The 25,641-nt window shown below is 41.8% G+C and overlaps 1 protein-coding gene and 1 long non-coding RNA gene across 8 annotated transcripts in view; one reads left to right on the forward strand and one right to left on the reverse strand.

The window, feature by feature from the left end:
* Positions 1-976: 976 nt before the first annotated feature.
* GPM6B (glycoprotein M6B) overlaps positions 977-25,641 on the reverse strand; it is a 166,788-nt gene continuing 142,123 nt past the window's right edge. For 4 of the 7 annotated variants that reach the window (XM_032756589.2, XM_032756586.2, XM_032756585.2 and 1 more), the window contains 6 exons: positions 15,510-15,696; positions 13,276-13,432; positions 9,712-9,883; positions 7,292-7,365; positions 6,206-6,271; positions 977-3,043 (listed from right to left, as the gene is read on the reverse strand). In XM_032756589.2, coding sequence (XP_032612480.1) covers positions 2,894-3,043; positions 6,206-6,271; positions 7,292-7,365; positions 9,712-9,883; positions 13,276-13,432; positions 15,510-15,696 — 806 coding nt within the window. In that variant the 3' untranslated portion in view covers positions 977-2,893. Of the gene's footprint in view, positions 4,598-6,205; positions 6,272-7,291; positions 7,366-9,711; positions 9,884-13,275; positions 13,433-15,509; positions 15,697-25,641 lie in introns of all 7 variants that reach the window. The other 3 variants (XM_032756592.2, XM_032756587.2, XM_032756591.2) reach the window with 1 other exon arrangement.
* On the forward strand, positions 4,136-9,692 carry LOC131383932 (uncharacterized). Its single transcript, XR_009214340.1, has 3 exons — positions 4,136-4,195; positions 5,993-6,060; positions 7,308-9,692. It is a non-coding gene; the product is annotated as an uncharacterized LOC131383932 (long non-coding RNA).

The following is a 25,641-nucleotide window of genomic DNA, read 5'->3' on the forward strand; positions in this document are numbered from 1 at the left end:
TTTATTATGGAACCTTTGGTCCTCATACTTAATGAATGGGCTTCAAGTATTTTGTTTTTAGATGAATGGGCTCCTTCCCTATAATTGACTTCATTTTCATCTCTTAAAAAATCAAGTTTTACGAGGCAGAACTGGAAAAAAATCTCTACTCAACCCTCTAAAGGGTCCTAGGTTTTGTGGCAGGATTACTGTGGATAATTAAGAGGCTGCTTGTGATTTTATCTAACCATTCTTTACAGTTTTCCTCTGGTGACTCATGTGACTTAAATAATTGCACAAAATGCTACTTAAACAGAAGATACTAAGTAGTGTGACAAATAGCACACTAATTGAGCTCCTGATTGTTCTCCTGCCATGCGTGAATGAAGGGTGATGATCCAGAGTCAGCACCTCATTTAGGAATGGCCATGTGTCAATAGTGACAAAGGCTGGGCCTCACTAAGAAAGGTCAGACGCAGAGAATCCAAATGCATAATCATGTTGAGAGATAAGAGTTTAAACAGATTATAAAATAAAATCCTGAGTAACATATTTCGCTCTGCTACTCTAGAGAGCCAACTGTTTGTTAGAACTAGGTTTTTTGTATTCCAGAGTAAATCTTTCAATAGACTTTTGTACCTTTGGTTTGAAAAATAACTACACACATGCCCTTATTTTGTTTCTGCTTTGCCCAAGTTTAAGCCTTGTTGATCCTATAGGTAGATGGCATTTATTTGTTGGAAAACTAATCAGAAAAATTCTTACTTTATACAGAGAACTACAGAAGTGCTAGTGGCACTTTTATGCCCAATACAGCCCAGTGGATTATTTAATATTTTCTTTAATTGCTGAAGAGATTTTTGCCAGAAATAAAACAATTAGCACTCACAGATTTGATTTCCATACCAATGTGAAATCTTGACTCTGCACATTATTCAAAAGTGACACCATACTGAGAACAAAGAAAGATAGGATTTATGTATGGTAAAAAGGCAAATGAATGAAGCTATAATTTTATTTCATTACTCTTAGTACATCCACAACTATTTCCACCTAAATAGCTCTTTAAAATAAGCATACACAAGTATTGACTATTATCTACAAATATTTATTGTAACACTTGAATAGAACTACAGGAAGCCCTTGGCACTGATAGAAAATATTGATTCACTGTTAGGTTACAAAAATTTATACATAGCAAAATTTAATGCTCTTTACATAAAAAATATTAGACTACTTAAACAAAACTTTCAAAAATTCCTGGTAATAGCTACCAGAATTAGAAAAGTAAAATTAGGCTTTAGACACTGCCTCTTCTAGAACACTGGACTCTGACAGCACCTCCACTGCTGGAAAGAATAGTTAAATCTGTCATGCAACAGGAAAACAAAACACTAAGCTATTTTGGAACAACTGTTCTACACAGAAGAGAGCTTCTCTTAATTAAGAAAAAAAATCCCAAATAGGCATTTGTAGGCATTAACCAAAAAAAAGAATCCAAATGAAATATTATACTTGATGTTCAATTTTAATAGCATCTTGATAAAGGTATGCTTCCTTTCATTTGAATACATTTCTGCACGTGTATATGTTATAAAATCCAGGAAACAGCCAAACCACAAGTTAACTCTTAACAATGAATATACATAGTTAACCCTATAGTAAGCAGCCCCTTTGAAAAGCACTGATGCACCCAACAGTTATATGGATCATTTCATAAAGAACAACACAAAGTTTACCATCACTAATACCCAGTACCTACAGTCACTTAATGTTCTGGAACACAATAATGTAAAAGGCAAGTTTCTTTTGAAAATGGCTTAAACTCAAGCAGTTTTCTTGCTGAACATCAAACTTTATTATTCCAGGAAACTAAGATTTAGATAAGAAAAAATGAAATACCAACCCTAATTTAAATTACTTAAGTATTCAAGTCTATAAAAGTAGGAGGTTAGAGGTCTGTGGTCAATTTGCAATTAGGTTTTAGATAGTTGGTATGAAACTGTAAACTTAGTATCCAGACCACTGAAAAATGGTTTAGAATGGTGGTCATTTTAATAAGGTAACACTTCTTAATTAAGAAAAACATTTATGGAACAAAATTCTGTGAAAGATATTTGGGTCTCTAGTTATGATATAAATTCTTAGAAATTTAAAGCAAATACTCATTAAGGCAAAGCTGACATTTCTCAAGAATAATGAAAATTGGATCAGTATTTTGTTAAAATGAAATCTGTTATAAAATTGCTTCTGGAAAGCTTGTCAATGAGTCCAGCATCCAGATTATTTAATAGTACGGTCAGCAGAATTGTAGCTAATTTTAGCATTATTGAAAAATATATTTCTGATTGGCTCAGGAAATTAATGGGTCCTGGACTTGGGAGGGAAAAGCTAATTTGAAAAGTCAGTCATAAGAATCACATTATCTATCTTTGATCCAAAGTTTAATAAATGTCAGCTGTCAGAAATGGAACTTTATATCAATTCCATTTCATTTCCTATGTAGATAACACTTGAGGACAGATGGCATATATGTGAATTTATGGTCTTATCCCTTGATGCTGGCATGTCACAGGTCCCTATTAAGGAGTGTGACATATTCCATTGAGTGTCTTGGTAGACTTGCGCTAGCAATAAATGTGAACATGCCACAAATTCCCAAAGTATGAACGATCATTTTGTCAAAGTGTTGCCTTTTAAAATGGCTAACATGAAACCTCCAATATTTGTTCTAAAGAAAAAGATTTACCCACTGGAAGGTTTTCCTAGAGATACATCCCAGCAGCTTGAGACAGACAGTGAAGTGTTTGTACATCTACATTAGTTTGGTGGGATACACATCTGTACTGCAGAGCAGCTGTCTGATGATTTGTCAGAGCTGTAAATACGTCGGCCGAAACACTCTGGCAAACATTTATGTGTAAGAATTGAGTTGTTCTTTTGACCGAGACTGGATATCTTGCAGTTCCTGTTCTTCCTTTGCTTTGATATCCTGGTAAGCCTGCATTTTGCTCGCATCCTTTAAGTAAGCCCAGTTAGAAGACAGTATCATGAGGAAGTGGATCTGGAAGAGAAGGGTGAGCATGATGGCTAGTGAGCATGTGAGAAGGCAAAGCAAGGCGCTAGTTAGATTAGACGGACTTGACTTTAAAGGGGGCGAAGGTTATTCTGTATTAATACTCGCTCTACTAGCAGAGCTGTCAGATCCTGAAAGCATGCTCTACTAGTTGGCTTCGCATTAAAAGGCTGAAGAAAAGTTAGTACACAAACATAGTGAACTGGAAAAAAATGGCCAAAGGTGTTGTTAAGAAAAAGCAAAAATGAAATACGAGAAGGGTGCTTTTTTTTTTTTTTAAATTACTCTCAAAATGGTTAAAAGACTAATGCGAAAGTTCGGGAGCACATTGTATATCTGAAATAAGTGTAGTGTGTGCGAAGACATTTTCTACCTGTGGATAAAAATCAATTCCCCCAAAGGCCTAAAAGCATGAACAATGTTTATTTTGAGTAATTAAACTACATATTTAACATGGAAAAAATTAAATGAATGTCAAAACCAAAATTAACTATAAGCAAAGCATGCAGTCTCCGTTAACAAAATTTAGTTGTGAAACTACACTTTTCATTTTGTAAATGCCATTATTTCATTTCATAAAATGTAAAAATCCTCAGTATCATTCTTTACACTTGATGCAGCAAACACTTCTTTCCTGTTTTCCTCGTATTTCCTGCAAAGTAAATCTACATCTCAAGTTCCTTATAGTTCATACTTCCTTCTCAACATATTTGAGACCTTCAGGTCCAGGCCTATTTTCTCTTCCCGTTAAAATCTTACATGCAGCTTGAGAACTAGCTATGAGGAAACAGTTATTACTTACCAAAACACACAATTTAAGGTTACCAATTTTGTGGGCTCTAACGGAATGATTGTGTTGTACAAAAAAAAACTACCCACGTATAAATCCTTTTTTTTTTTCAGAGAACTGGGTGACCTTTTTCTTCAAATTTTCATCTGGCTTATTTGAGGGTCATTTGGTAGTGAACCATGTGATCATAAAAAAATTGTTTTAAATTTAGAACATATTTGCAAAGTATTTTCCAGAAGGTGACAAAACAAAATCCAGATTAAAACGGTTCTCTTCCATTTCATCTTCAGCACTTGTTTTCATTTTCATCATTGAAACTGGTTATCAGGCAATCAAAAATAACAGAAAATGTAAGTATTCCAAAGTGTTAATAATTCATTTAAAGATACTGCTCTCTAATGTTTAAGTATGAGAACATTAATTTAAAAAGGATGCTCAGCACTGTCAGTAAATAATTGAATCCTTTTCAAAATGTGGAAATAGCCAGATCTCATTATTGTGTAATTCATGTACAGTAAGTCATCTTATTAATCTACCATGCAAGATGAGTTTACTAAAGCTATTTACAAATTACTGTAACAAAACTGCAGAAACCTAGACTCTGCTTTAGTCTGGAGTGTCAGTGATATTTCATGCTACAGAGCATAGCTCTCTAAAACTCCTTATGCAATTTAGAATTTAGTGCAGCAATCTTCCCGACTCTTAAACTTCAAAACCGCATAGTTATATGTAGTAGCCATCATGTAGATCAGCTGGTGGAAGAGAACAAAACAGGACAGTAAGATACAGGCAGTGAGGGCCGATGCCATGACACTTCTAAACTTGGGTGGGGACGGGTGCCTGCTCATAGTCTAAGGTGTTTTTTTCCCACTTAAAATCACAACAGACAATTTTCCTATCTAGCGCACACAAACTTTTTCTCATCACACGTGTACAATGTAAGTCATTGGTTCTGCCCTCGGTAAGTTAGGACTTGGATGTGTTTGAAGAATAACAAGACAGAGAGCTGGGTCAACAGCATGAGAAGGATGAAGCTAAATGCCTTAATCCCCTCATCTTTCCAAAACCACCTGCTCAGCAGCAGGCAGTTATCTTTCCTACCTGTTGCTCAACCAAAAGAACAGGTCACCCCATGATTTTACAGGTGGTTTTTTTCATAGATTCTAAGGGGAAGAAATGATTTAATGGTCAGAAAAACTGGGAATGACTAATTTACAAGCAGCTGAGATTTTTCCCTTGCTCTACCAATCTTAGTTGGTTTTCCTCAAATCACAAACCAAGCCCTCCAAAATTACATGTATACAAACGTACATACATAAGAGCGTGTATTTATACAGTTGATTTTCATTACTTGTAGATTCCATATTTGTGACTGCCTACTTGCTAAGATTCATTTGTAACCCTTAATACTTGAGGCACTTCTTTCGCAGTTATTAGCAGACATGTGCAGAGCGGTGAAAGTTGAGTTGCCCGGTATGCACATTCCCAGCTGAGGCTGAACAAGGCAATACTCTGCCTTCTTGTTTCAGCTCTCAGACTTTAAATAAGTATACTCGAAGTATATTTAGTGCCACGTTTTTCACATTTTTGTGCATTTTGTGGGTGATTTTGCTGCTTAAAATGGCTCCCAAGCATAGTGCTGCAGTGCTGTCTAGAGTCCCTAAGTGCAAGAAGGTTGCAAACTGCCTGACCAGAGAAAATGTTCATTAGAGAAGCTTCATTCAGGCATAGGGATAGAGCTATTGGCCATGAATTCAATATTAAGGAATCAACAATATATATTAAATATGGTGTATTTACACAGAAACACACGAAACAAGCTTGTGTTGATTGATAGGTTGCTGAAAATGATGTGACCAGAGGCTCACAGGAACCTAGCCATGTATTTCCCCTAGGAGCAGTGGTCCAGCATTTGCTAATTCAGTGCTTGAGGTGACTTTATGGAACATAGCTACCCTGTATGAGAGTGACTATGTATATGTGCATATTTCCACTTGTAAATTAATATCCCTTAGCAAAGAAATGGGTAATGCCTCACATGAGCATTTCATCTGTCTGCAACTGAAGTCATGAAGCTAAGTGCTCAGTGCAATAAGGTAATATGCTAGGCCTAGTTGATAGGTGTTGATACCCTCTTTTCTTTCCAGAGTCCAAATTACATCACCTACAATCGGTGCCAAGGCAGCCAACTAATAATTCCTGTAAACTACATGTGGTAAGTTAACACAGGTGCCAGTTAACCAAGGTTGAGTGCCAGAATCATTGGCTTCAATAGGCTGGTAAAAGCTAGAAGGGAAATCTGTCATTTAGAGGCTGGAGGGAGGAGGCTAGACTAGGGTGGTCTTGGGGCCATTACTCACCAGGGCAATGACGGTGGCACCAGCTCCTGCACAGGCCACAATGAACAGGTGATAGGACATGTAGAACTACAAAAGAACAGGGCACCAACATAAGCATTTGATGTTAAATGAAATGGCCTACACTCATTGTGGGGTGCTGCTTCATCTGTCTCCTTTGCAGCTATTCCCTGCAAGACTGGGCACAGGCCTGCCTTCTCTTCATGCTCTGGCCTCATGGCGGAATCACCCGAGGAGCTTTAAAAACTTTCTGATGCCCAGACTGCCCCCCAAATCGATTAAATCTGAATACCTAAGGGCTGGGCCTCAGCCATCAGTATAACATAGTGCTGCCTTGATGGCTGTAACATGCAGCGAAGGTGGGGAGCCCTGCTTCAAGCCACAGCATATTATGGATATACAAATTGACAAGTCAGGGTAGGAGCTGATTATTTCTGTAACTCACTGCTTCTTAAAAGCTTGCCAGGATTTTCTTAAATACACAAGCACCTATGAATGCATTTAAGAATTTTCCTTTATAAACAGTTACAAGCCAATGACTGAAGAATGTTCTAGGGCTGAGACAATTTAAACCAAAGTGTTAGGACACACTCCCTATTAAGGATGAATGAGAATTAGAGAAGTAGCAAGTCATTCCAGAAATATAAATGATTAACTGTGCCCTCACTTATTAAAAGTTGGGTATATACACAAATTCCTTTATGAAATAGAGGGACTCCTCTATGAAAATTAACATCTGTTCTGTGACCGGTGTTCTACTTTGAAAATCTTTCTGAAGAGGTGAGAGAAGAATCTAGATATATTATTAGATTTCTAGGTTTGGGATCACCTCTAAATTACTGCCCAAAGGAAAAGCTCTCCACTTCTTAAGGATTCTTACCAAATGTGATGGACCATATGAAGTGACCATTTTTGCAGGTCAAAAATGGCTGAATAGTGATAGTTACATATAGCTCAATCTTAAAGATTCTAAACAAGGAGCTTTCCTTATTAGCATTTTAACCATCTCTCTCGCTCTTTCTATAGCTAGGAGAACCCTTTTTTCTCAGCCTAATACTCAAAGGTTATTCTGAACTGTGATGAGTTTACCTCGTTTGTGTTGCAGATGTTCTCCAGGGCAGAGCCACATATTTTTCCTGGGAAAGCATTCCAAGGAATGATACCTGTAAAATGAACCCCAACAGGCTGTTAGTACAAACTATAGTGCCTCATGTTAATAGACCCCACCACTTTGGATGCCAGTTACAGTGTAATTGTAGGCTATGTTTTTCATTAAGAATTGATGGATCTGCTGTCTGCAGAACAAGCATTTTGGAATAAATACCCCCATTTGAACAATAGGCCAAAAGCAAAGCCAGCTAGTCCATAAGATTTAAACAGCCTGATATTTTTTCCCCCTACAAATTGTGCTTTATTCAGTGAGGGTTCACATTTGGAAGTTCATATTTGTAAAGATTTTCAAAGCCAGGCTTTCCCTATAGTTACTGCAGGATAACCCCCTCATAAAGCATTTTATCACATTGAGGTCAAAATACATTTCCTCATGAATGTTGTGGTCTGTGGCCTTGCTGTCCAAGCTCTGTTACTGGTCTGCCAGGAGTTAAGTTCCAAAATTGCAAGTATACACTCAAACTTTCATGGCAATTTGACGGAGTAATTTATGTTTGTGGGAATCCAATAAAAAACTCTGGATTTGTACTTTGTTTTTATATTCATTTTTATTATGTCTTATAAATGTATTAGAAAATATTTTTGGACTGAAAATCAAATTTTTTTTTTTTTTTTTGAGACAGTCTTGCTCTGTCACTCAGGCTAGAGTGGAGTGCCATGATCTTGGCTCACTGCAGCCTCCACTTCCCGGGTTCAAGCAGTTCTCTGCCTCAGCCTCCCAAGTAGCTGGGATTACAGGTGCCCGCCACCACGCCCAGCTAAGTTTTGTATTTTTAGTAGAGATGGGGTTTCACCATCTTAGCCAGGCTGGTCTTGAACTCCTGACCTCGTGATCCACCCGCTTCGGCCTCCCAAAGTGCTGGGATTACAGGCGTGAGCCATCGCGCCTGGCCGGAAATTTTTTAAAAAGAAAAAACAGTACTGTCCTTTACCCCAGAGGGTGGGACAAGCAGAGTCTATGATTTCTCTCTCACTTAAACCCTGAGGCTCCTCTGCAATGACAGTTGTCCAGTGGGCTGCTGCTTTTTTTCCCCTTTAATGCATAAGTTTGTACTTAAATATTAAACACTCCTAGGAGGTAAGGAAAGGAGTATTAGAAGAAAAAAAGTCCTTATTCCTTTCATCCTTGACACGGGCCAAGAGTACATCTTTATACTTCAGAAGCATGGGAAATTACCCCAAATTGTCAGTGAAACCAGTAACTATAACTATAAACAGGCAAATATAGAGGAGTTAAAAACATGATTGCTGATTACAAAAAATTTGTGGCAAAACACTTATTTTTAAGGAATAGGGGAATGATATACATTTAGATATTCATTTACAAATACTTTAACAGCCAACTTTAGGCTCTGTTTTTAGCTCTATCATAAAGAACAGTGTTGTTCAGCCTTGGTCTTTGTGAGAAGAGATTAGTCTGATGGGTAGTTTCAAGCAAATTTAGTATTATGTTGTAAGGTAAGATGTTGAGACTAAGCCACGTGAGAAAAACAGCAAAAATGAAATAGTCATCTCTCTTCAGAAAAGCTCTGGAAGGGCAGTTATTTCCTCTTCAATTCTGATGAAAGCTTTCCCCCCCCACCCCCTGGTTGTTTCTGCCAAGAAAAGATTTCCTACCATCGTGGCTAGAAGCAGTAATTAGACTCCTCCCTTAGGATGCTGCCCTCTCTTACTCAGCAGCGAAGTCGAGTCCCAAATTAATTGACAGGAGGAGCCAGTGGTCTCTTCTGGGGCTTGTCACAATGAACCAACCTTAGATCTCCATTGTAAGGATCTCACTCATTAGAAAATGTTTGAACTGGTTTCTAACAGCTGATAATGACTTTTATAGAGTATGTTCTGATGACTTTAAAATATGTCTGGATCTAACGTTGTATTTTTCAATACAGATGAAGTTTAAGCAGTTGGTCATTTTAAAAAGACCAGATTTGAGGAGTTGGATGTGCAAATTAATTGAATTATACAATGTGTGCAATATTATTTTGAATGGAAAGTTGGATGTTATAAAACTGAAAATAAAGAAAAAATATAATCTTTTTATAGCAGAGATCCAGAAGTCTTTTTTGATTGAACTGCATTATAAAGTATATGAAAAGCTTCTCTTACTACACACTTAACCTGAAAATATAACGAAATCTTGACACCTAGCAAGCTAAAAGCCTCCCTGATGTTTCCACCCAGAAAATAGCATATTGAAGGGAAAAGTATAAAATTACTCTGATAGAAGGGATGAAACAGATCATGACAATTAAAAGGATGCTCATGTAATAATTAGGTCCAGACATATGCACGAGAGGATAATGAAATAATTGGGGGAGGGGTGAATTAGAAGGAAGTACCGTATTGTCGGATATCCACACAGATCTGCTCCACACCCGTGGTCCCATTGGTCTGCGGTGACTTGATGACTTCACAAGTTGACCATATGTTGTAGAACATAAACACGGGCACCGCTGAGAAACCAAACACACCCAGCCAGGCCACTCCAAGCACATAGGTGAGGAAAACGAACTAGGCCAAAACAAGAGGAAGGACAATCATCACTGAAACAGGTAGATGTGTCCCCCGAGTGGAAGGATTGTGCATTTTCAGGCCCAATACTGACCTGTGGAACACATTGTGGGGACCCTCACCCCATCATTGGCAGCAAGAAGGAAAAGCTAGCGCGGGAGCAGGGGAAGTAAGAGCCAGCCACATTCCCCAGAGCTAGAGGATCTAGAATTGGAGTGCCCGAAGCAATGTCAGGGCCTTTCGGGTCACTTAACTAACAAGGACAGGAGACCCCAAGAGGTGATCTCACTCATCCAAGGTCACAGAGCTAATCAGTGGCAGCCTCTCAAGAGGTGCTCTTTCAAAATAGCCGTTCTGAAAATGCAGAACATCCTACTTAACATGGGACAGATACTGGATGCATTCCATATACCACTGAATTATAACTTCATATTAATTTCTCAAAAGTTACCTTTATTTTTCATAACAGGTTGGCTCACAGAGAATAGCAACTGCCACAGGAAGCCCTCTCTCAAAAGGAACTTTGCTAGTTTCCTGATTCTGCAAAATTATCAAAAGTTTCAAATAATCACGAACACAAGCTTAATGCTCGATCTATAAAATTCTCATTTTCCTCTAGTGTTCTTTTGTCTCTGAGATTCACAGCAGCTTTGCAAGCAAAGCAACGGCTTAGGAAAAAAGCTTCAGGTGTTCACCCACACACTGTCATGGGCGATTCCAGGAAGAATAGAATCCTCTTGCTTGCCTTTCCTCTGCCTTGACCACTTTTCAGAGAGCTTTGTGAGGTGGCCTCAAAAACGTGGTATTTGTGTTCTCAGAAGGCGCGCCCACAGAGGGTGTGGGCGAGGGTGTGGAGTGCTAGTTTGGCTTTTCTATTTTGAAGCTGATGGTGGAGACCTGATGGTCCCCACTAACTTTCTGTGCTGCCGGAGATACCTGGGCGGTTGGAGGCCACCTCCTGATGGTCACAATGCCAGGAAACTGCAGAAACAAGACACTTTCCCTTTCACTGCAAGGAAGCATTTGCATCTCCAAAAATATTCAGAGAAGCAGATTTCAGCAGTTCCACCTCCCACTTCCTCCCACTGCTGCTCCAGACTAGGTTTCTTTCCCTTCAAAAGAAAACAGGACCTGAGCAGGAGGGAGCTGGTGGTTCTTGGCTTCAGTGAGCCTTCCCTTCTGTCAGAGGCCAGGACTCCAGAGGGAAGGCCACTGTCCCCCTCCCAGAGGTCCCCGCTGCGGGCTGGCCCTGTCATGGTGGCCTCTAGCGTCCAGAGCTGCTTCCTCAGTGAGTTCCTGGGCACAAACCTCCCACACAGGACTATGAAAGAAAAAGAAATCTCCAGACCCCGAAATCACTAAGCCAGAGGGAAAAGTCAAGCTGGGAACTGCGACAGGCAAACCTCCCATTCTATTCCTAAACAAGATAGCACAAAGATAAAGCTACATACCTCCCTCACAATTTGCCCACAGGGAAATTCCTCGTGGACAAAGGACAGACAGAGCTCAAAGTCATCCCTCTGAGGCTCATGTGAGACAAATGCATATCTGATTGCTTCCTCTGCCCTGTTGTTTCACCAAGCCAGACCAGGCATAAGTGACTATTCCTCTACCCTCCTCTCCCATGTGAATTGTATATTCAATGAAAGGCTAATCAGAGACCCAAAAGAATGCGACCAGTTGTCTCTCACCTACCTTGTGACCTGGAAGCCCCCTCCCTGCTTCGAGTTGTCCCCACCTTCCTGGACGGAACCAATGTACATCTTACATTCATTGATTAATGTCTCACGTCTCCCTAAAATGTATAAAACCAAGCTGTGGCCCGACCACCTTGGGCCCATGTTGTCCGGACCTCCTGAGGCTGTGTCATGGGCACATCCTTAACTTTGGCAAAATAAACTTTCTAAATTGGCTGATACCTGTTTCAGATACTTTTGGGTTCACAGAACTGAGGAGACAAAGGCCTTTGGTGACGGAGTGGCAGCTTTGCTTCCCTAGCGGGCAGATCTCATCCACCTTCTCCACCTCACATGACTTTCTGTCCTGTTTCTGTCCCCACCATCCTCAGCCCTGCCCCGTCACCTGCATCTTCTTCCTCACACCCTCCAAGGCAGGTCAGCATTGTGATCTGTTAAGCGTATGGATGAAACGCGAGCACATGAGGTGCCAGTGGCCAGAGATGCAGACAGCGCATGAATGACTGGCAATGAAATCAAGCAAGATGGTCAAGCTCCTCTCCAGTCTAAGGGGGCTTTCGACTTTTCTCGAACAAAATCTGACATAAGAGCTAAAAGCGGGCCATGCTAGGTGGGCTGCGGATCCCACACGGTGTCCCCATCTCTAGGTGAAGTGCCACTGGCTCAAGTACAAGCTCCTCTCCTCTCCACCATGTACTGTGTCCTGATCAATGTTCAAAGGATCCAAATATGTTAATCAGGCAGTGGATGACTTAATGCTGTGCCCTGGTGGAAACTAGACCTCTATTTTTGAAACTTGATGGGTAGAAGTGAGGGGGAAAGCTGTCATTTTAAAGCTGTGAGGAGGTGTTTTTGTTTTTTTTTTTCCTTTGGGGGAGGATTCCCACTTTTTGTGGCTATTTTCCCTCTGCTTTCCACAGGCATTTTATTTAACAGCTGCCTCCTTCCCCTACAAAAGCAACCATTCCCCTGACTTGTACAGGAGGCTGAGGCAGGAGAATCGCTTGAACCCAGGAGGCAGAAGTTGCAGTTAGTGGAGATCGCGACACTGCCCTCCCCAGCCTTGGAGACAGAGTGATACTCCGTCTCAAAAAAAAAAAAAAAAAAAAAAAAAAAATTATTGGCTCTTGAGCTGTACAAAAACAGGTAGTAGGTCAAATTTGGCCCACAGTCCCTAGTTTGCTAACCCCTGTCTTAGACTATAAGCTGCCTGAGAAAGCAGCCTGTGTTTGAATCTTTGTTCCTCTAGTGGCTAGCAAAGCCCAGCTAGGCGTTCTGTACAGCAGATACTGGTAAGTATTTACAGAAGGATCAGGATGATTTTCCATAGTTCACGTATGTCTTTATGGCCATGATCCATATTTAAAGACAACCAAAGGGGAGCACTGAGACCACATGAAAGTTACCTCCTTCTACAGTGGGAACTTGGCATTTGAAAAATCTTCAGCACCCTTTTCACCTTTACACTGATGAAAACATTTGATTTATTTCTACCAGCCATAGACTTTAGTTTACTATCAATAACATGTTGAAGGTTTTTATAGTCCTAACTCTAAATTGGTAAGGCCAATATTTGTGTCGTGGACTCTCCATCCACGCTCGATATCTGGTAGCTTTTGCCAAATACAAGGAAATACATCAAGGCGTGGCTCTGGTTATATATCAAACAATCAGTTATTAGAGGTTCACACTCACCATTCCACTGATGCATCGGCCACAGGCGGTTGTTTTAAACTCACCGTGCAGTTCTTTCACTGCACTTGTGGTGTAAAAGCCTTCTGCCAACAGAATGATCCCATACAAGAAGAAAAAGGACGCAATTCCATAGATGACATACTGCATCAGTTGTATCCTACACAAAGAGAAGAAGAGATCCTGAACCATTAAATTCACTGCCTGGTAGTGACTATGTTTCTGGACGCTGGAGAGAGGACATGAGGGAGATGTTCCTGTGAGTGCGTCACTCGCCCCACTGATGGCTTTGATGGACTTGTGGGGCATCCTGGGTGGCATCCCTGCCCATGTCCCAGCAACCTGGGCCTTCCTTCCAAGGTGGGAATGATGTTTCCTTTGCTCAGGGCAGCATCCAGTTGTAATCTTTTAATCCTTACCTGAGAGTCCTGGGCGGCAAGGGTTAGAATCCTCATTTTGCACGTAAGTAAAACACAGGCATTGAGGAGTCAAGCTCCTCATCGAAGGATACACAGTTAGTGGCAAAGCCAGCATCTGAACCCTGGCCCAATGGACAACATGTTCTTTCTGCCCTTTCAAAATGCTTCCCAACCAGGCCTAGTGGTTAATGTCACTCTGATAAAACCCTTAAGTAGGCACTCGGGGCTTCTTTGGGGGGTAATTTGGGGAGATGTCTTTTGCATTGTGACTCCCACCACACAAGTAGTACTAGGTCGAGTAGGTTTAAGACACAGAAAGTTAATTCACAATGCAGTTTGTCCCACAAAAGCTAACCAAGACAGATGACATGTCCTCAGCCTTTGGCTGCCTACTAGAATCACCTGGGGAGCTTGGAAAATACTGGTACCTGGATCCTGCCCCCAGAGATTATGTCCTAATTGGTCTGGGGTCAGGCATGGGGATTTTCTTAGCGCTTCTCAGAAGTTTGAGAGCCACAGATGGAGATCACTACCTAATTAAATCAATACACCTTTCCCAGGTTCAGTCCTGGTAAACATTTCTTCTTTGCACATAGTTGGAACTCAGTGAGTCCCCTGTCCTGCTTGAGCCCTCCTTATAATCTCCCCAACCTGTGTTCATTTCTTTGGAGGTCATTTGTGAACAGATAAGAAAGAATAAAATTCCCTAAGGACTGAAGAGTCTCCAACATGACTCCATGACCATTCCATAAAAATTCATTCATGTCTTTTTCAGTCTGGTGAAGAAGTTTCTTATAATCATAAGACACATAAACACTGGAACTTTGGGATTCAAGGGAAGAAAACGAAACGGTGGAAGGAAATGGAGAAAGGGGAAGACATGTGAAGGAAGTAAGTAGATTGCCGCTGAGCTTGCACAGCTACAAGAATCTATGCGTGGGAGTCACTGTGACTCCATTGAGAATGTTTCCAGAAAGAAAGGCAGAGATCTGCTGCTAAACCCCTGGACCTTCCTCTCTTCTGCAATGGAGGATGCCCTGGGATCTGCTCTTCTGCTAGAAGAGTTAACGTTAAAATACTGCTCCTGTAGGCTTAGAGTTGGTTGGGGTCAGTCCTCAACAGGGCTCCTACCATTCCAGGGATGGTCACTTCCTGGGAGAAAGTTGGAGGCATCTGTTACTTGGGAACAACACAATTCTGTTGAGACAATCGGCAGCATCACCTATCACCATGTCACAGCCCCCCATGTCCACAGCTACCATGTGTGGAGTGTCCTATGTGTGCACCTTGCCATTCCCAAGTAACATTCCACCCTGGGGCCTAAACACCTACCACATTCTAGGCCCTTTCTTTTTCCTTCTCTCATGAACCTTTTTCTATCTGCATAAAGAGAGCTTTAAGTAAAAGCATTCATCTTCTGCCAGGAAAGCACACTGTAGTCTTTCTGAAAAACATCATGAGGTGGTTGCATCTTAGATACTTTTTTTTTTTAAACAAAGTATCACTCTGTCACCCAGGCTGGAGTGCAGTGTTGCCATCTCGGCTCACCAGCTCACCGCAACATCCACCTCCTGGGTTCAACTGATTCTCTTGTCTCAGCCTCCCAAGTAGCTAGGATTACAGGCACGCACCACCATGCCCAGCTAAATTTTTTTTGTATTTTTAGTAGAGGTGGCGTTTCACCATGTTGGCCAGGCTGGTCTTGAACTCCTGACTTCAGGTGATCTGCCTGCCTCAGCCTCCCAAATTGCTGGGATGACAGGTGTGAGCCACCACGCCAGGCCTTAGATACATTTTTAAAGGGAACCAGATACTTACACCTCGCTCAGCAAGGCATGGTCACTGGCGTTGGTGGAGAAGTGTTGCTCAAGAATCGCCACAGTGCCTGCGAGAGCCACATGCCCACAGCCGCAGAATAAGGCCACCCCAGAGAAGCAGAGGATGGTGGCCACCAGGGAGGCGTAGGGGACTCCTCCCAGACATTTGATGCAGCATTCAAAGCAGCCTGGACCCAAAGGAGAGAAAATACAGCCGTTATGGGCAAGAACACCTCCGGTCTTCAAGAATACCCCATATTCACAGAGAAGGCTTTAATTTTCCATCTCCCCTCTCATGCTCTATGGTTAATACTTTGACATCCCAAGGGCCAGTGTGGTAGTCAACCATGATCTCACATTCTGCAGTGAGGACCCTGAGGCTCCAAAAGGGAATGTAACTTAATTTGCTCAGAATCTGGAAGGGTAGTGAATGGCAGAGCAGTCAATTGACAAAGAGTTATAAGGTAGTTACAATTCTAGAGCTTCCTGATCGACTGAGTAGTGGGGGGAGCCCTGCTCAAGTGCCAACGAGAAGCACTCATTCCACTAACACAGTCAAAAGAGAGGACAGCAGTGAAGCTGCAGCTCTGTGAAGAAAAGCAACAGTCAGGTCGTCTCCAGCCTCACAGTTCTGGGGTTTCAATACGTCTGCTGCTGTAGCAGCCAACGGCTTTCCCCAAGCCCTGGACCTCCGGGGCAACTGGGAGAATCTGATACAGCAATTATGCCGGTCGCCAGGTTCAAACAAATAGCAAGGTGATTGTTTTGGAAAGGTCACAGGTATTTTGGTCCCTAATTCAGTGAAGAACAAAGTCACCAAGAGCCACTCAAGTGGGTCCACTCAAGTTTCATTCAAGTTGACATCAGAAATTATCTCAAATTTTTAATAAAAATGCTTCCCCCCAGCCCAGTCAGCCCAAGCAATTCATTCACAGTCCTCCTCCTCCCTGGCTTCCACCTGCCCCCTTCCCCCACACAACACGTTCAGAGTCAGAACCCAGAACTGGTGGGTGATATTTAAGTACTTGAAGGAGAAAAAAGAACAGAAGAAAAAAACAAAACCAAAATGAACATCCATGAAGTGGAATGAAGGAGAGACAGCCGTAAGTCACTCTTAATCTTGAAAAGATGAGACTTGTATTCATTTTTAAAATAAACTTTGACTTGAGATGTCCATAAAGACCTGCCTGAGGGGCAGAGCCAGGTGACGTTTTCAGTTTGGAGACATTTATGTTTCAGTAAAGGCAGCGCTGCCCTTGGGATAATGTCAGTACCTCTCCTAACCTCCCGTCTCTGTTTATATTATCCAGACCCTTAAGTAAATGGCTTGTCAGGGAAATTGAACTTTAAACGCATTATGGTGTTTAGCAGCAATCAAGGGCACTTCATTACTTCAGGGCAAGCACATTAAGCCAGCAAAAAAAAAAAAAAAAATCCCCCAAATGGTCTTCGTAGTCGTCATGGAATGACAACCCAGCATAAAACACCATAAATGAATGTTTTCATTTTAGTGAGTATTCCTTTTAAACTAGCATTCACTTAAACCTATGGAAAGTGACTATGAAAACTCATTGCTAGATTTTTCTTTAGTTCATTGGAAAATAAAAAATATCAGGGCTTCAGAAAATAAAAAACATCAGGGCTTCATAAGAAAGCTGTGCTTCCTTTTATTTCAAAAGATGAGCAGCTGTTTTCAGGAAGACCAACTTCCCTGAAATGGATTGGGGAAACTATATAAAATGGGAACCATCCTGGCTAACACGGTGAAACCCTGTCTCTATTAAAAATACAAAAAATTAGCCGGGTGTGGTGGTGGGCGCCTGTAGTCCCAGCTACTCGGGAGGCTGAGGCAAGGGAATCGCTTGAACCCAGGAGGCAGAGGCTGCAGTGAGCCGAGACCGCGCTACTGAACTCCAGCCTGGGCGACAGAGCAAGACTCTGTCTCAAAAAAAGAAAAAGGGAACCAGTGCACAATATGGTTCAAGTTCACTAGCAAGTCAGTATCTTAAAGAGCTTCAGACACTTGGGATTTGTAAGCAGAGATGTTAGAGCTCAATCTCATTTTGTTACATGACTTTCTGGGGACTGAGGTGAGAGGAATGCAACTCGAAGTCCAAATTCTCTCCAGGTTCCCAAACTAAGAGAAACTAGAATCCTTGGCCTTGACGTATCTCATTATAAAGAGAAAACAGACATGGGTATTGTATCATTCACAACCTCCCCACATTCTCAGCCTCTATGATCATGTTAAGAAAAAGATGAATGCCTGCTTTCCTGGCTAACAAAGTTGTATCTGGTCCTTAAAGGATAAAGATGTGAGGCCTTGGGGCTGTGTGGTCCAAAATGGTAGCCACTAACACATGTAGCTATTTACATTTATTTAAAATTAAATAAAATGAAAAATTCAGGTCCTCTGTTGCACAAACCACATTTCATATGCTCAAAAGCCACATAGACTACTGGCTACTGTATTGGACAACACAGATATAGGACGTTTCATCATCGCAGAACACTGCTTTGGAAGACACATTTTGAATTGTCACATATTTGATTTTCTATAACTCGAGCTGGGTTCTAACTGGATTTTCTGTTGGATTTCACTAATTCAGTACTTTGTGAAGACCTACTGGGTGCCAAGTACACAAAACTGAAATAAGATACCTTTTTGGCTTCAGGATAAATCCAGTACTGCAGGCAGACAAGTAACACAATTATTATAGTCCAGCATGATAGGGGCAAAGATACAGACCCCTGCAGAGCCAGTGGAAAGAGAGTGGAGAGAAGCAGGACAGGGAAGATCAGGAGGGCAAATAATTCATACTGGAGGGGTCCTTCTACAGAAAGATCTAGTATCCAGAATACTTAAACAGCTGATGTGGTGACACTGATTTATAACCAGATAAAATTGTTCATTAATGCTGTGTGTGTATATATATAGATGTATACATCTATATATATTTTTAAACTAAACCCACACCCTTTTCCATCATTTGGAGTTAGGGTTAGGTGTTACGGTGTAGCACACTCGCCCTTTAATGATAGAACTCATCCTTCCAAATCCACAGTTGCCACTTCAAACAGCCTTTCATCCAAATGGTTAGAGCATTCCAAAGAAATATCACAGCTGCTCCCAGGCTCAAAAAGACAAGTGGGGTTAGAAGAATGATGCTGTTCAATCCCAAATTCAATACTAGATCAAAGCTAAAGTTTCCCTCCAATTTAAATCTCTCAAGGACTCTGTATACCTCATGCTGTGGATCTAGTTTTATAACAGCAGGGAAAACCAGGAACTCAAGAATCTTGGGGATCACTTCAATGAATCATGCTCTCTCAGCAGATGCCAATGCTCTTACATTTACAGCAGATGATTTTATTTGTGGCTGTAGGAACCCTGGCTCCTATGGAACAGAAATCACCATCTTTGCTCCACTGGCACAGATAAAACTCTTATGGACTGTACCAGCCAACATGACTAGAAGCTAGTGACATAAAATATGGGAAAAATTTAAAGGACATAATACAGCTGGATGTAGAGCTTATTCTAGCTTGGTTGGCCAGTTATCTTCAGGGTTAAGATTGCATGTGTGGTAGATATCCAACAATCTATAAATGGATCACTCTCCACTGTACCTTCTATGTCAGTATAGAAGCCACCTCTGGTCACAGTGTGCATGATATCTTTGAACACTGGGCAATTTAGTCACCTATCACACACTCATCCTAGAGGAACCAAAACTGCTGCAAAAAGTAAGAAAAAGCTAAATGTGTTTATTTAGGAGCTAGAGGATATAGGTAATAGGAGCTAGACCACCTAGGGCTTTCCAGGCCGCCTTAAGAATTCTGGACTTTATCTTCAAAATCATGGGAAGCCTTGACCGGGCGCCGTGGCTCACCCCTGTAATACCAGCACTTTGGGAGGCCAAGATGGGCGGATCACAAGATCAGGAGATTGAGACCATCCTGGCTAACATGGTGAAACCCTGTCTCTACTAAAAATACAAAAAATTAGCTGGGCATGGTGGTGGGCACCTGTAGTCCCAGCTACTCAGGAGGCTAAGGCAGGAGAATCGCTGGAACCCGGTAGGTGGAGGGTGCAGTGAGCCAAGATCGCACCACTGCACTCCAGCCTGGGTGACAGAGCGAGACTCCATCTCAAAACAAAAACAAAAACAAAACAAACAAAAAAACAAAATCATGGGAAGCCACTGCACTGCGCTTTTTTTTTTCTTTTTTGAAACAGGGTCTTGCTCTGTTGCCTAGGTTGGAGTGCAGTGGCACAATCACTGCTCACTGCAGCGTTGAACTCTCTGGCTCAAGCGATCCTCCCACGTCAGCCTCCCAAGTAGCTGGGACCACAGGCCCATGCCACTGCACCCAGGTCATTTTTTATTTTTTAAATTTTTTGTAGTGACAGGGTCTCCTTATGTTACCCAGGCTGTTCTCAAACTCTTGGGCTCCAGTGATCCTCTCGCCTCGGCCTCCCAAAGTGCTGCAATTACAGGTGTGAGCCACCATGCCTGGTCTGCCAGGGAGCATTTTTAAGCACGGGAAACAGATTGGGGTTGTCAAAGATCACTCTGGATGATGTGAAGGGCTATGTGGATCTGTAGCTGAGAAGAGCTGAACTTGGATGCTGGCAGCTTCTACTGGGCAACAAGGAAAACTATCAGAGGTCAAGAAAATATATGAGTGGACCATTTGTCAATTCCATGTGCTTTGCAAAGTGTGTTCATTGGACCAGCAGTATTAGCTTCAGCAGGGAAGAACTTGTGAGAAATAAAGAATGTTGGAAGTGACCCCAGACTGATTCAGAATCTGCATTTTAACAAGGCCTCTGGGGTGATTTGTGTGCACACGAAAATTTGAGAAGCCCATTTCTAGTCAACAGTGGCATCTTCCCGGTCTCAGGTGTGGCATCCTGAGTCTGTTTGAAATGCCTGCTTTCATATTCAATGGTGTATGATGTTTTTTCTCTAAGACGTGGCCCACTGGGTTTGGCCATAACCCTCCAGTCACTTGTGAATCAAATGGCAAGTTCCAAGGACTACAGTGAAGAAAAACAAAATGTTCCAAGTTGTCCAGCCGTCTTGAAAAGAGTGCAGCTAGAGTGCATTTCTGTGAGCCAAGCAAGTACTGTTAACCTTGGAATTTTTCATGCTTTAGTGTCATGCCATAGACAGGGTCTGAGAAGACAGGAATTGAGTCACCTGAGAAAGCAGACTTCTAAACACACACACTCCTACCGCCTGCAGTGCTGGGAGTGCCCGTGCACAAAAAGGAAGTAGATCTGGGATTCAGGCTGTCCTTAGTAGTCATAGGCAAGCTGATGTTTTTAAATATAGGGTGGTGCCAAGTACCAGCAGAACACCATGCTGTTAAAAGTTTATGATAGCTAAGGAAGATCAGTGCTTTTCTTGGATGCTCCTATAAATCCACAGACTGAATTTTCCCAAGCTTCAAACTAGCAATGACAACACTGGGTAACGTGAACGAGAAAAAATAAGGAAAGCATTTTTTTTGATGACTGTGATGTATTCATGTAAAAAAATAAAAATCAATGCCAGGCTTTTTTTTTTCCCCCCCCCCGAGAAAGAGTCTCATTCTGTTGCCCAAGCTAGAGTGAGTGGTGTGATCTCCACTCACTGCAGCCTCAACCTCCTGGGTTCAAGTGATTCTTATGCCTCAGCCTCCCTAGTAGCTGGGATTACAGGCACACGCCACCACACCCAGCTAATTTTTTGTATTTTTAGTAGACGGGGTCTTGCCATGTTGGCCAGGCTAGAATGCCAGGCTTTCTAGCACATTTTACTAGTAATTCTCAATACCTCTCACCAAACCCTAAAAGCCTCTGTTGGGCTAATGTCTTATGCCTTCATTTAGCTGGCCTCTGGATAAAAAGAATTTTAGGTTTTGATTCACACAAAAATTACAGTGTACATTAGCCTAAGATAGTTTAAATATAAGCCATGTAGTAGGGAGAAAAAAAAATACACATCAATGCCTTTAACTCTCAAAGGCTATTTTGTCTCCAGCATCCCTAGAACCTTTTGTGCAGAACAACAGAATAAAACACCTTTTGTCCTCAGGCTTGTGGATGGCCGTTGCCATGGCTGTGAGTTCATAATGGCCAAGTGATTTGCCCAAGTTGTCTGTGATCTTGGCTGCAGATTTAATGCTGGCTCAGACGTAGGGCTGGCAGGAACAAGGGCTCAGATTCTTCCCCAGGGAATGAATGTCACACATACATACACACACACACACACACACACACACACACCCTCCCAAACACCCACCCACAAACACCACACAAAAAAAACACCCCCTTACCTCTCTACATGGGGCCTTCCTTGCTATATTACTGATTCCTAATGAGCCACAAAATTAAAAAGAAAAGATGCAGGAACCAAGCTTTACAACTTTCAAGCAACAAGCAATGGGAAAATGGAGGGGACGAAAATCCTAAGAGAAGCAGCAGTGAATGTCAGTGGACAGAAGCTTCCCTGATTCTGAGCTGGCCAAGCGATTCTCAACAGGGGGTGACTGTGCCCCTCAGGGGACATTTGGCAATATCTGGAGATATTTTTCGTTGCCAAAACTGGGGGAGAGGGTGCTTCTGGCATCTAGTGAGTAGAGACCAGGGATGCTGCTCAACACCCACAGTGCACAGAATATGCTCTTATAACAAAGAATTACCCAGCCCCAAATGTCAATAGCTCCAATGTGGAGATTCTCTGAAGTAGCATAAAAAACATCTACATCGTTTAGACCACTGGTTCCTAATCCAGGCAATTTTGCCACCCAGGGACATTTAGCGGTGTCTGGAGACAGTTTTGGTTGTTACAACTGAGGGTGGGGACACTACTGGCATCTAGTGGGTAGAGGCCAGGGATGCTCCTAAACCTCCTATAATACACAGGACGGCCCCCCACCCCCAAATAAAGAATGGTCACACCCAAAATGCCAATAGTGCTATAAACCAAAAATAAAACTCTAGGCCGGGCGGGATGGCTCACGCCTGTAATCCCAGCACTTTGGGAGACCAGGGCAGGCAGATCACGAGGTCAGGAGATCGAGACCATCCCAGCCAACATGGTGAAACCCCGTCTCTACTAAAAACACAAAAATTAGCTGGGTGTGGTGGCGCATGCCTGTAATCCCAGCTACTTGGGAGGCTGCGGCAGGAGAATCGCTTGAACCAGGGAGTTGGAGGTGGCAGTGAGCTGAGATTGTGCCACTGCACTCCAGCCTGGCGACAGAGCAAGACTCCGTTTAAAAAAAAAAAAAAAATTCTAAGCACCCCCTCCCCACCCCCAACCATCTGAATAGATTCCTGCTCTCTGCCAGGGGGATTCCAAAGTCAACCTGAAAAAACTAGTTCAGGCCATGATTGGAAGGGAGATTCAAACATACCTCATTATAACCTCCTCCCTTCTGGAATTCAGGAAAAGCCAACCAGCATTAACATCAACAGACCTTAAATCTGATAAGAGACATTTACAATCTATTATCTCTGAAGCCTGCTACCTAGAGGCTTCATCTACAGCATAAAATTTTGGTCTCCACAACCACTTATCATCATAACCCAGACATTCCTTTCTATGGATTCCAGGTCTTTACATAATTTTTAAATCTTCCTATAACCTGCAAGCCACCCTCTGACCCCCTTTGAGTTGTCCTGCCTTTCCAGATTGAACCAATGTACATCTCACAGGTATTGATTGATGTCTCATGTCTCCCTAAAAGGTATAAAAGTAAGCTGTGCCCCGTCCACTTTAGGCACATGTTATTAGGATCTCCTGAGGCTGTTTCACAGGCCCGTTCTTAAGCTTGCTAAAATTAACTTTCTAAATTGATTGAGACCTATCTCAGATAGTTTTGGGTTCACAGTGCCAAGAGTGAGAAGCCCTGCTCTAAGGTTACAATATATAATTCTGGTCTCAGGCATTTGGTGACACTGCCAAATTCTAAAATCTTAAAAAGAAATGCTTAAAAGAAAATTAACTTTCTTGGAAAACATTATAGAGCAGAGGTTCTCCATTTTTCCTACACATTGGAATAATCTGGGGAGCATCTGAAAATCCTGATGTCCTGGCTTCACCCCAGACCAATTTTGTCAGGATTTATTGGGGATGGGACTCAGGAATTAGAGGGTTGGGGTTTGTTTTTTTGAAGCTCCCCCAGTAACTTCAGTGAGCACTCAGTGTTATATAGCACAGGTCAGCAAACTGTGGCCCACCAGCTAAATCTGGCTCTCCTCATGGCCTGCAAACTCAGAATGATTTTGACATGATTCTAAGTGGTTACTTTTTTAACCGCTTAGAATATATTAAAAAACCTATTTTGTGACACATGAAAGGTACACAAAATTCACATTTCTGTGTCTATAAATAAAGTTGTATTGGCACACAGCCACAGTCATTCATTTACATATGGTCTATGGCTACTTTCAAGCTACAAAGGCAGGGTTGAGTTGTTGCCACAGGTATTTACTATGTGGCCCTTTAAGGGAAAGTTTTGCAGGCCTCTGTTAAAGAGCACTGGTTCTCTCTCTCTCTCTCTTTTTTTTTTTTTTTTCCCCAGATACATTCTCACTCTGTTACCCAGGCTCAAGTGCAGCAGTGCAATCTCAGCTCTCTGCAACTTCTGCCTCCTGGGCTCAAGCCATCCTCCCGCCTCAGCCTCCCAAATAGCTGGGACTACAGGAACACTTTAACCTGCATATAAATCTTCTGGGGACCTCATTAAAACACAGATTCTGCTCAGGCAGGTCTGGAAAGGACACTGAGCTCCCAAGCGATTCTGTCCTGCCTGCCCACCAGTCTCAATCTGAGCCAGGAGTGGGCTCTCAAAGACGGTCTGTGCAGCCCCAGGAGACCTCAAGATCCTTGCAGGAGGACTGAAGCCAAAACTCTTTTTACAATAGCACCAAGATGTTATTTACTTTTTTCACTGCTTGACATTTGCACAGTAAAACTGCTGATGCCTGAGCGTGAATCGGGCAGTGGCCCCATAGTGTACTTAGCAGGAACACATTCCTCACCACCACGCACTCGCAAGAAAATAAATTAAAAAGCCAGTTTCACTTCCAAATGTCCTCGATGCAATAAAAAATTATTAACTTGATTAAATCTCAACCCCCGAGTATGTGTCTTTCGAACAGTTTGTGTAATGAGATGAGTGAGAGGATGCAGAGAGCCCTTCTGCTGCAAAACAGCGTGTGATGGTGGGCTGCAGGAAACATTCTTATGTAATCGAGTTATGAGCCAAACTTGTACCTTTCTGGGGGCAAACACCCCCTTCCTTGAAAGAATGCCTGACAAGATATAGTTTTTTAGACTTAAGTATTTGGCAGAAACTTTCTCAAAAATGAACAGCTTGTCACTTCAAAGAAAACAACTGATAGTATCTGTTGCCAATCAATTTTGTACCTGCCATAGTGAGACTGACAGCTTCCCAATACTTACCAGACTTCTTGATGAAATCGGTGGTGATATTAACAAATGAAATTTTTTTGATATGGTTTAATGAAATGTGTCAACGTCTGGAAGATCTGCACAACTCAGAGAACCAATATTTTCCAAATAGCCAAGGGAAAATAATTCTTGAATATAAGGGCCAATCAAAGTGCAAGATCAAGCAATGAATTTTAGTGGAACAGAGTACAAAAATATCATCAATATGGTTTCAGATTCCACATTACAAGTAGTCTTTAAGAAACCACTAGCTGCTGAATTTTGGTGTAGTATCAAGGAAGAATTTCATAATTATCTGCAAAGGCCATTAAAACACTCCTCCATTCTCCAAGCACATACCTGTGAGAAATTGAGTTTTCTTCATATACTTCAACCAAAGCAAGATACCCCAAGATGCCTCTGAATGAATGCAGAGGCAGATGTAAGAGTCCAGCTGTCTAATATTAAGCCAGATATTAAAGAGATTTGCAAAAATGTAAAACAGTCCTATTCCTCACACTAAAATATTATTTTCTTTTTGAAAATCGTTATCTTTCCTAAACATTACTTAGGTTGACATATAATGGATTTGCTATTATTTTAAATGACTAAGTTTATTATTAAGTAATAAACTGATCAGTTCTAATTTCTTTTCCTTTTTTTTTTTTTTTTTTTTTTTTT

The sequence above is a fragment of the Hylobates moloch genome, unplaced genomic scaffold, assembly GCF_009828535.3.
Source record: "Hylobates moloch isolate HMO894 unplaced genomic scaffold, HMol_V3 SCAFFOLD_7, whole genome shotgun sequence".
NCBI lineage: Eukaryota > Metazoa > Chordata > Mammalia > Primates > Hylobatidae > Hylobates > Hylobates moloch.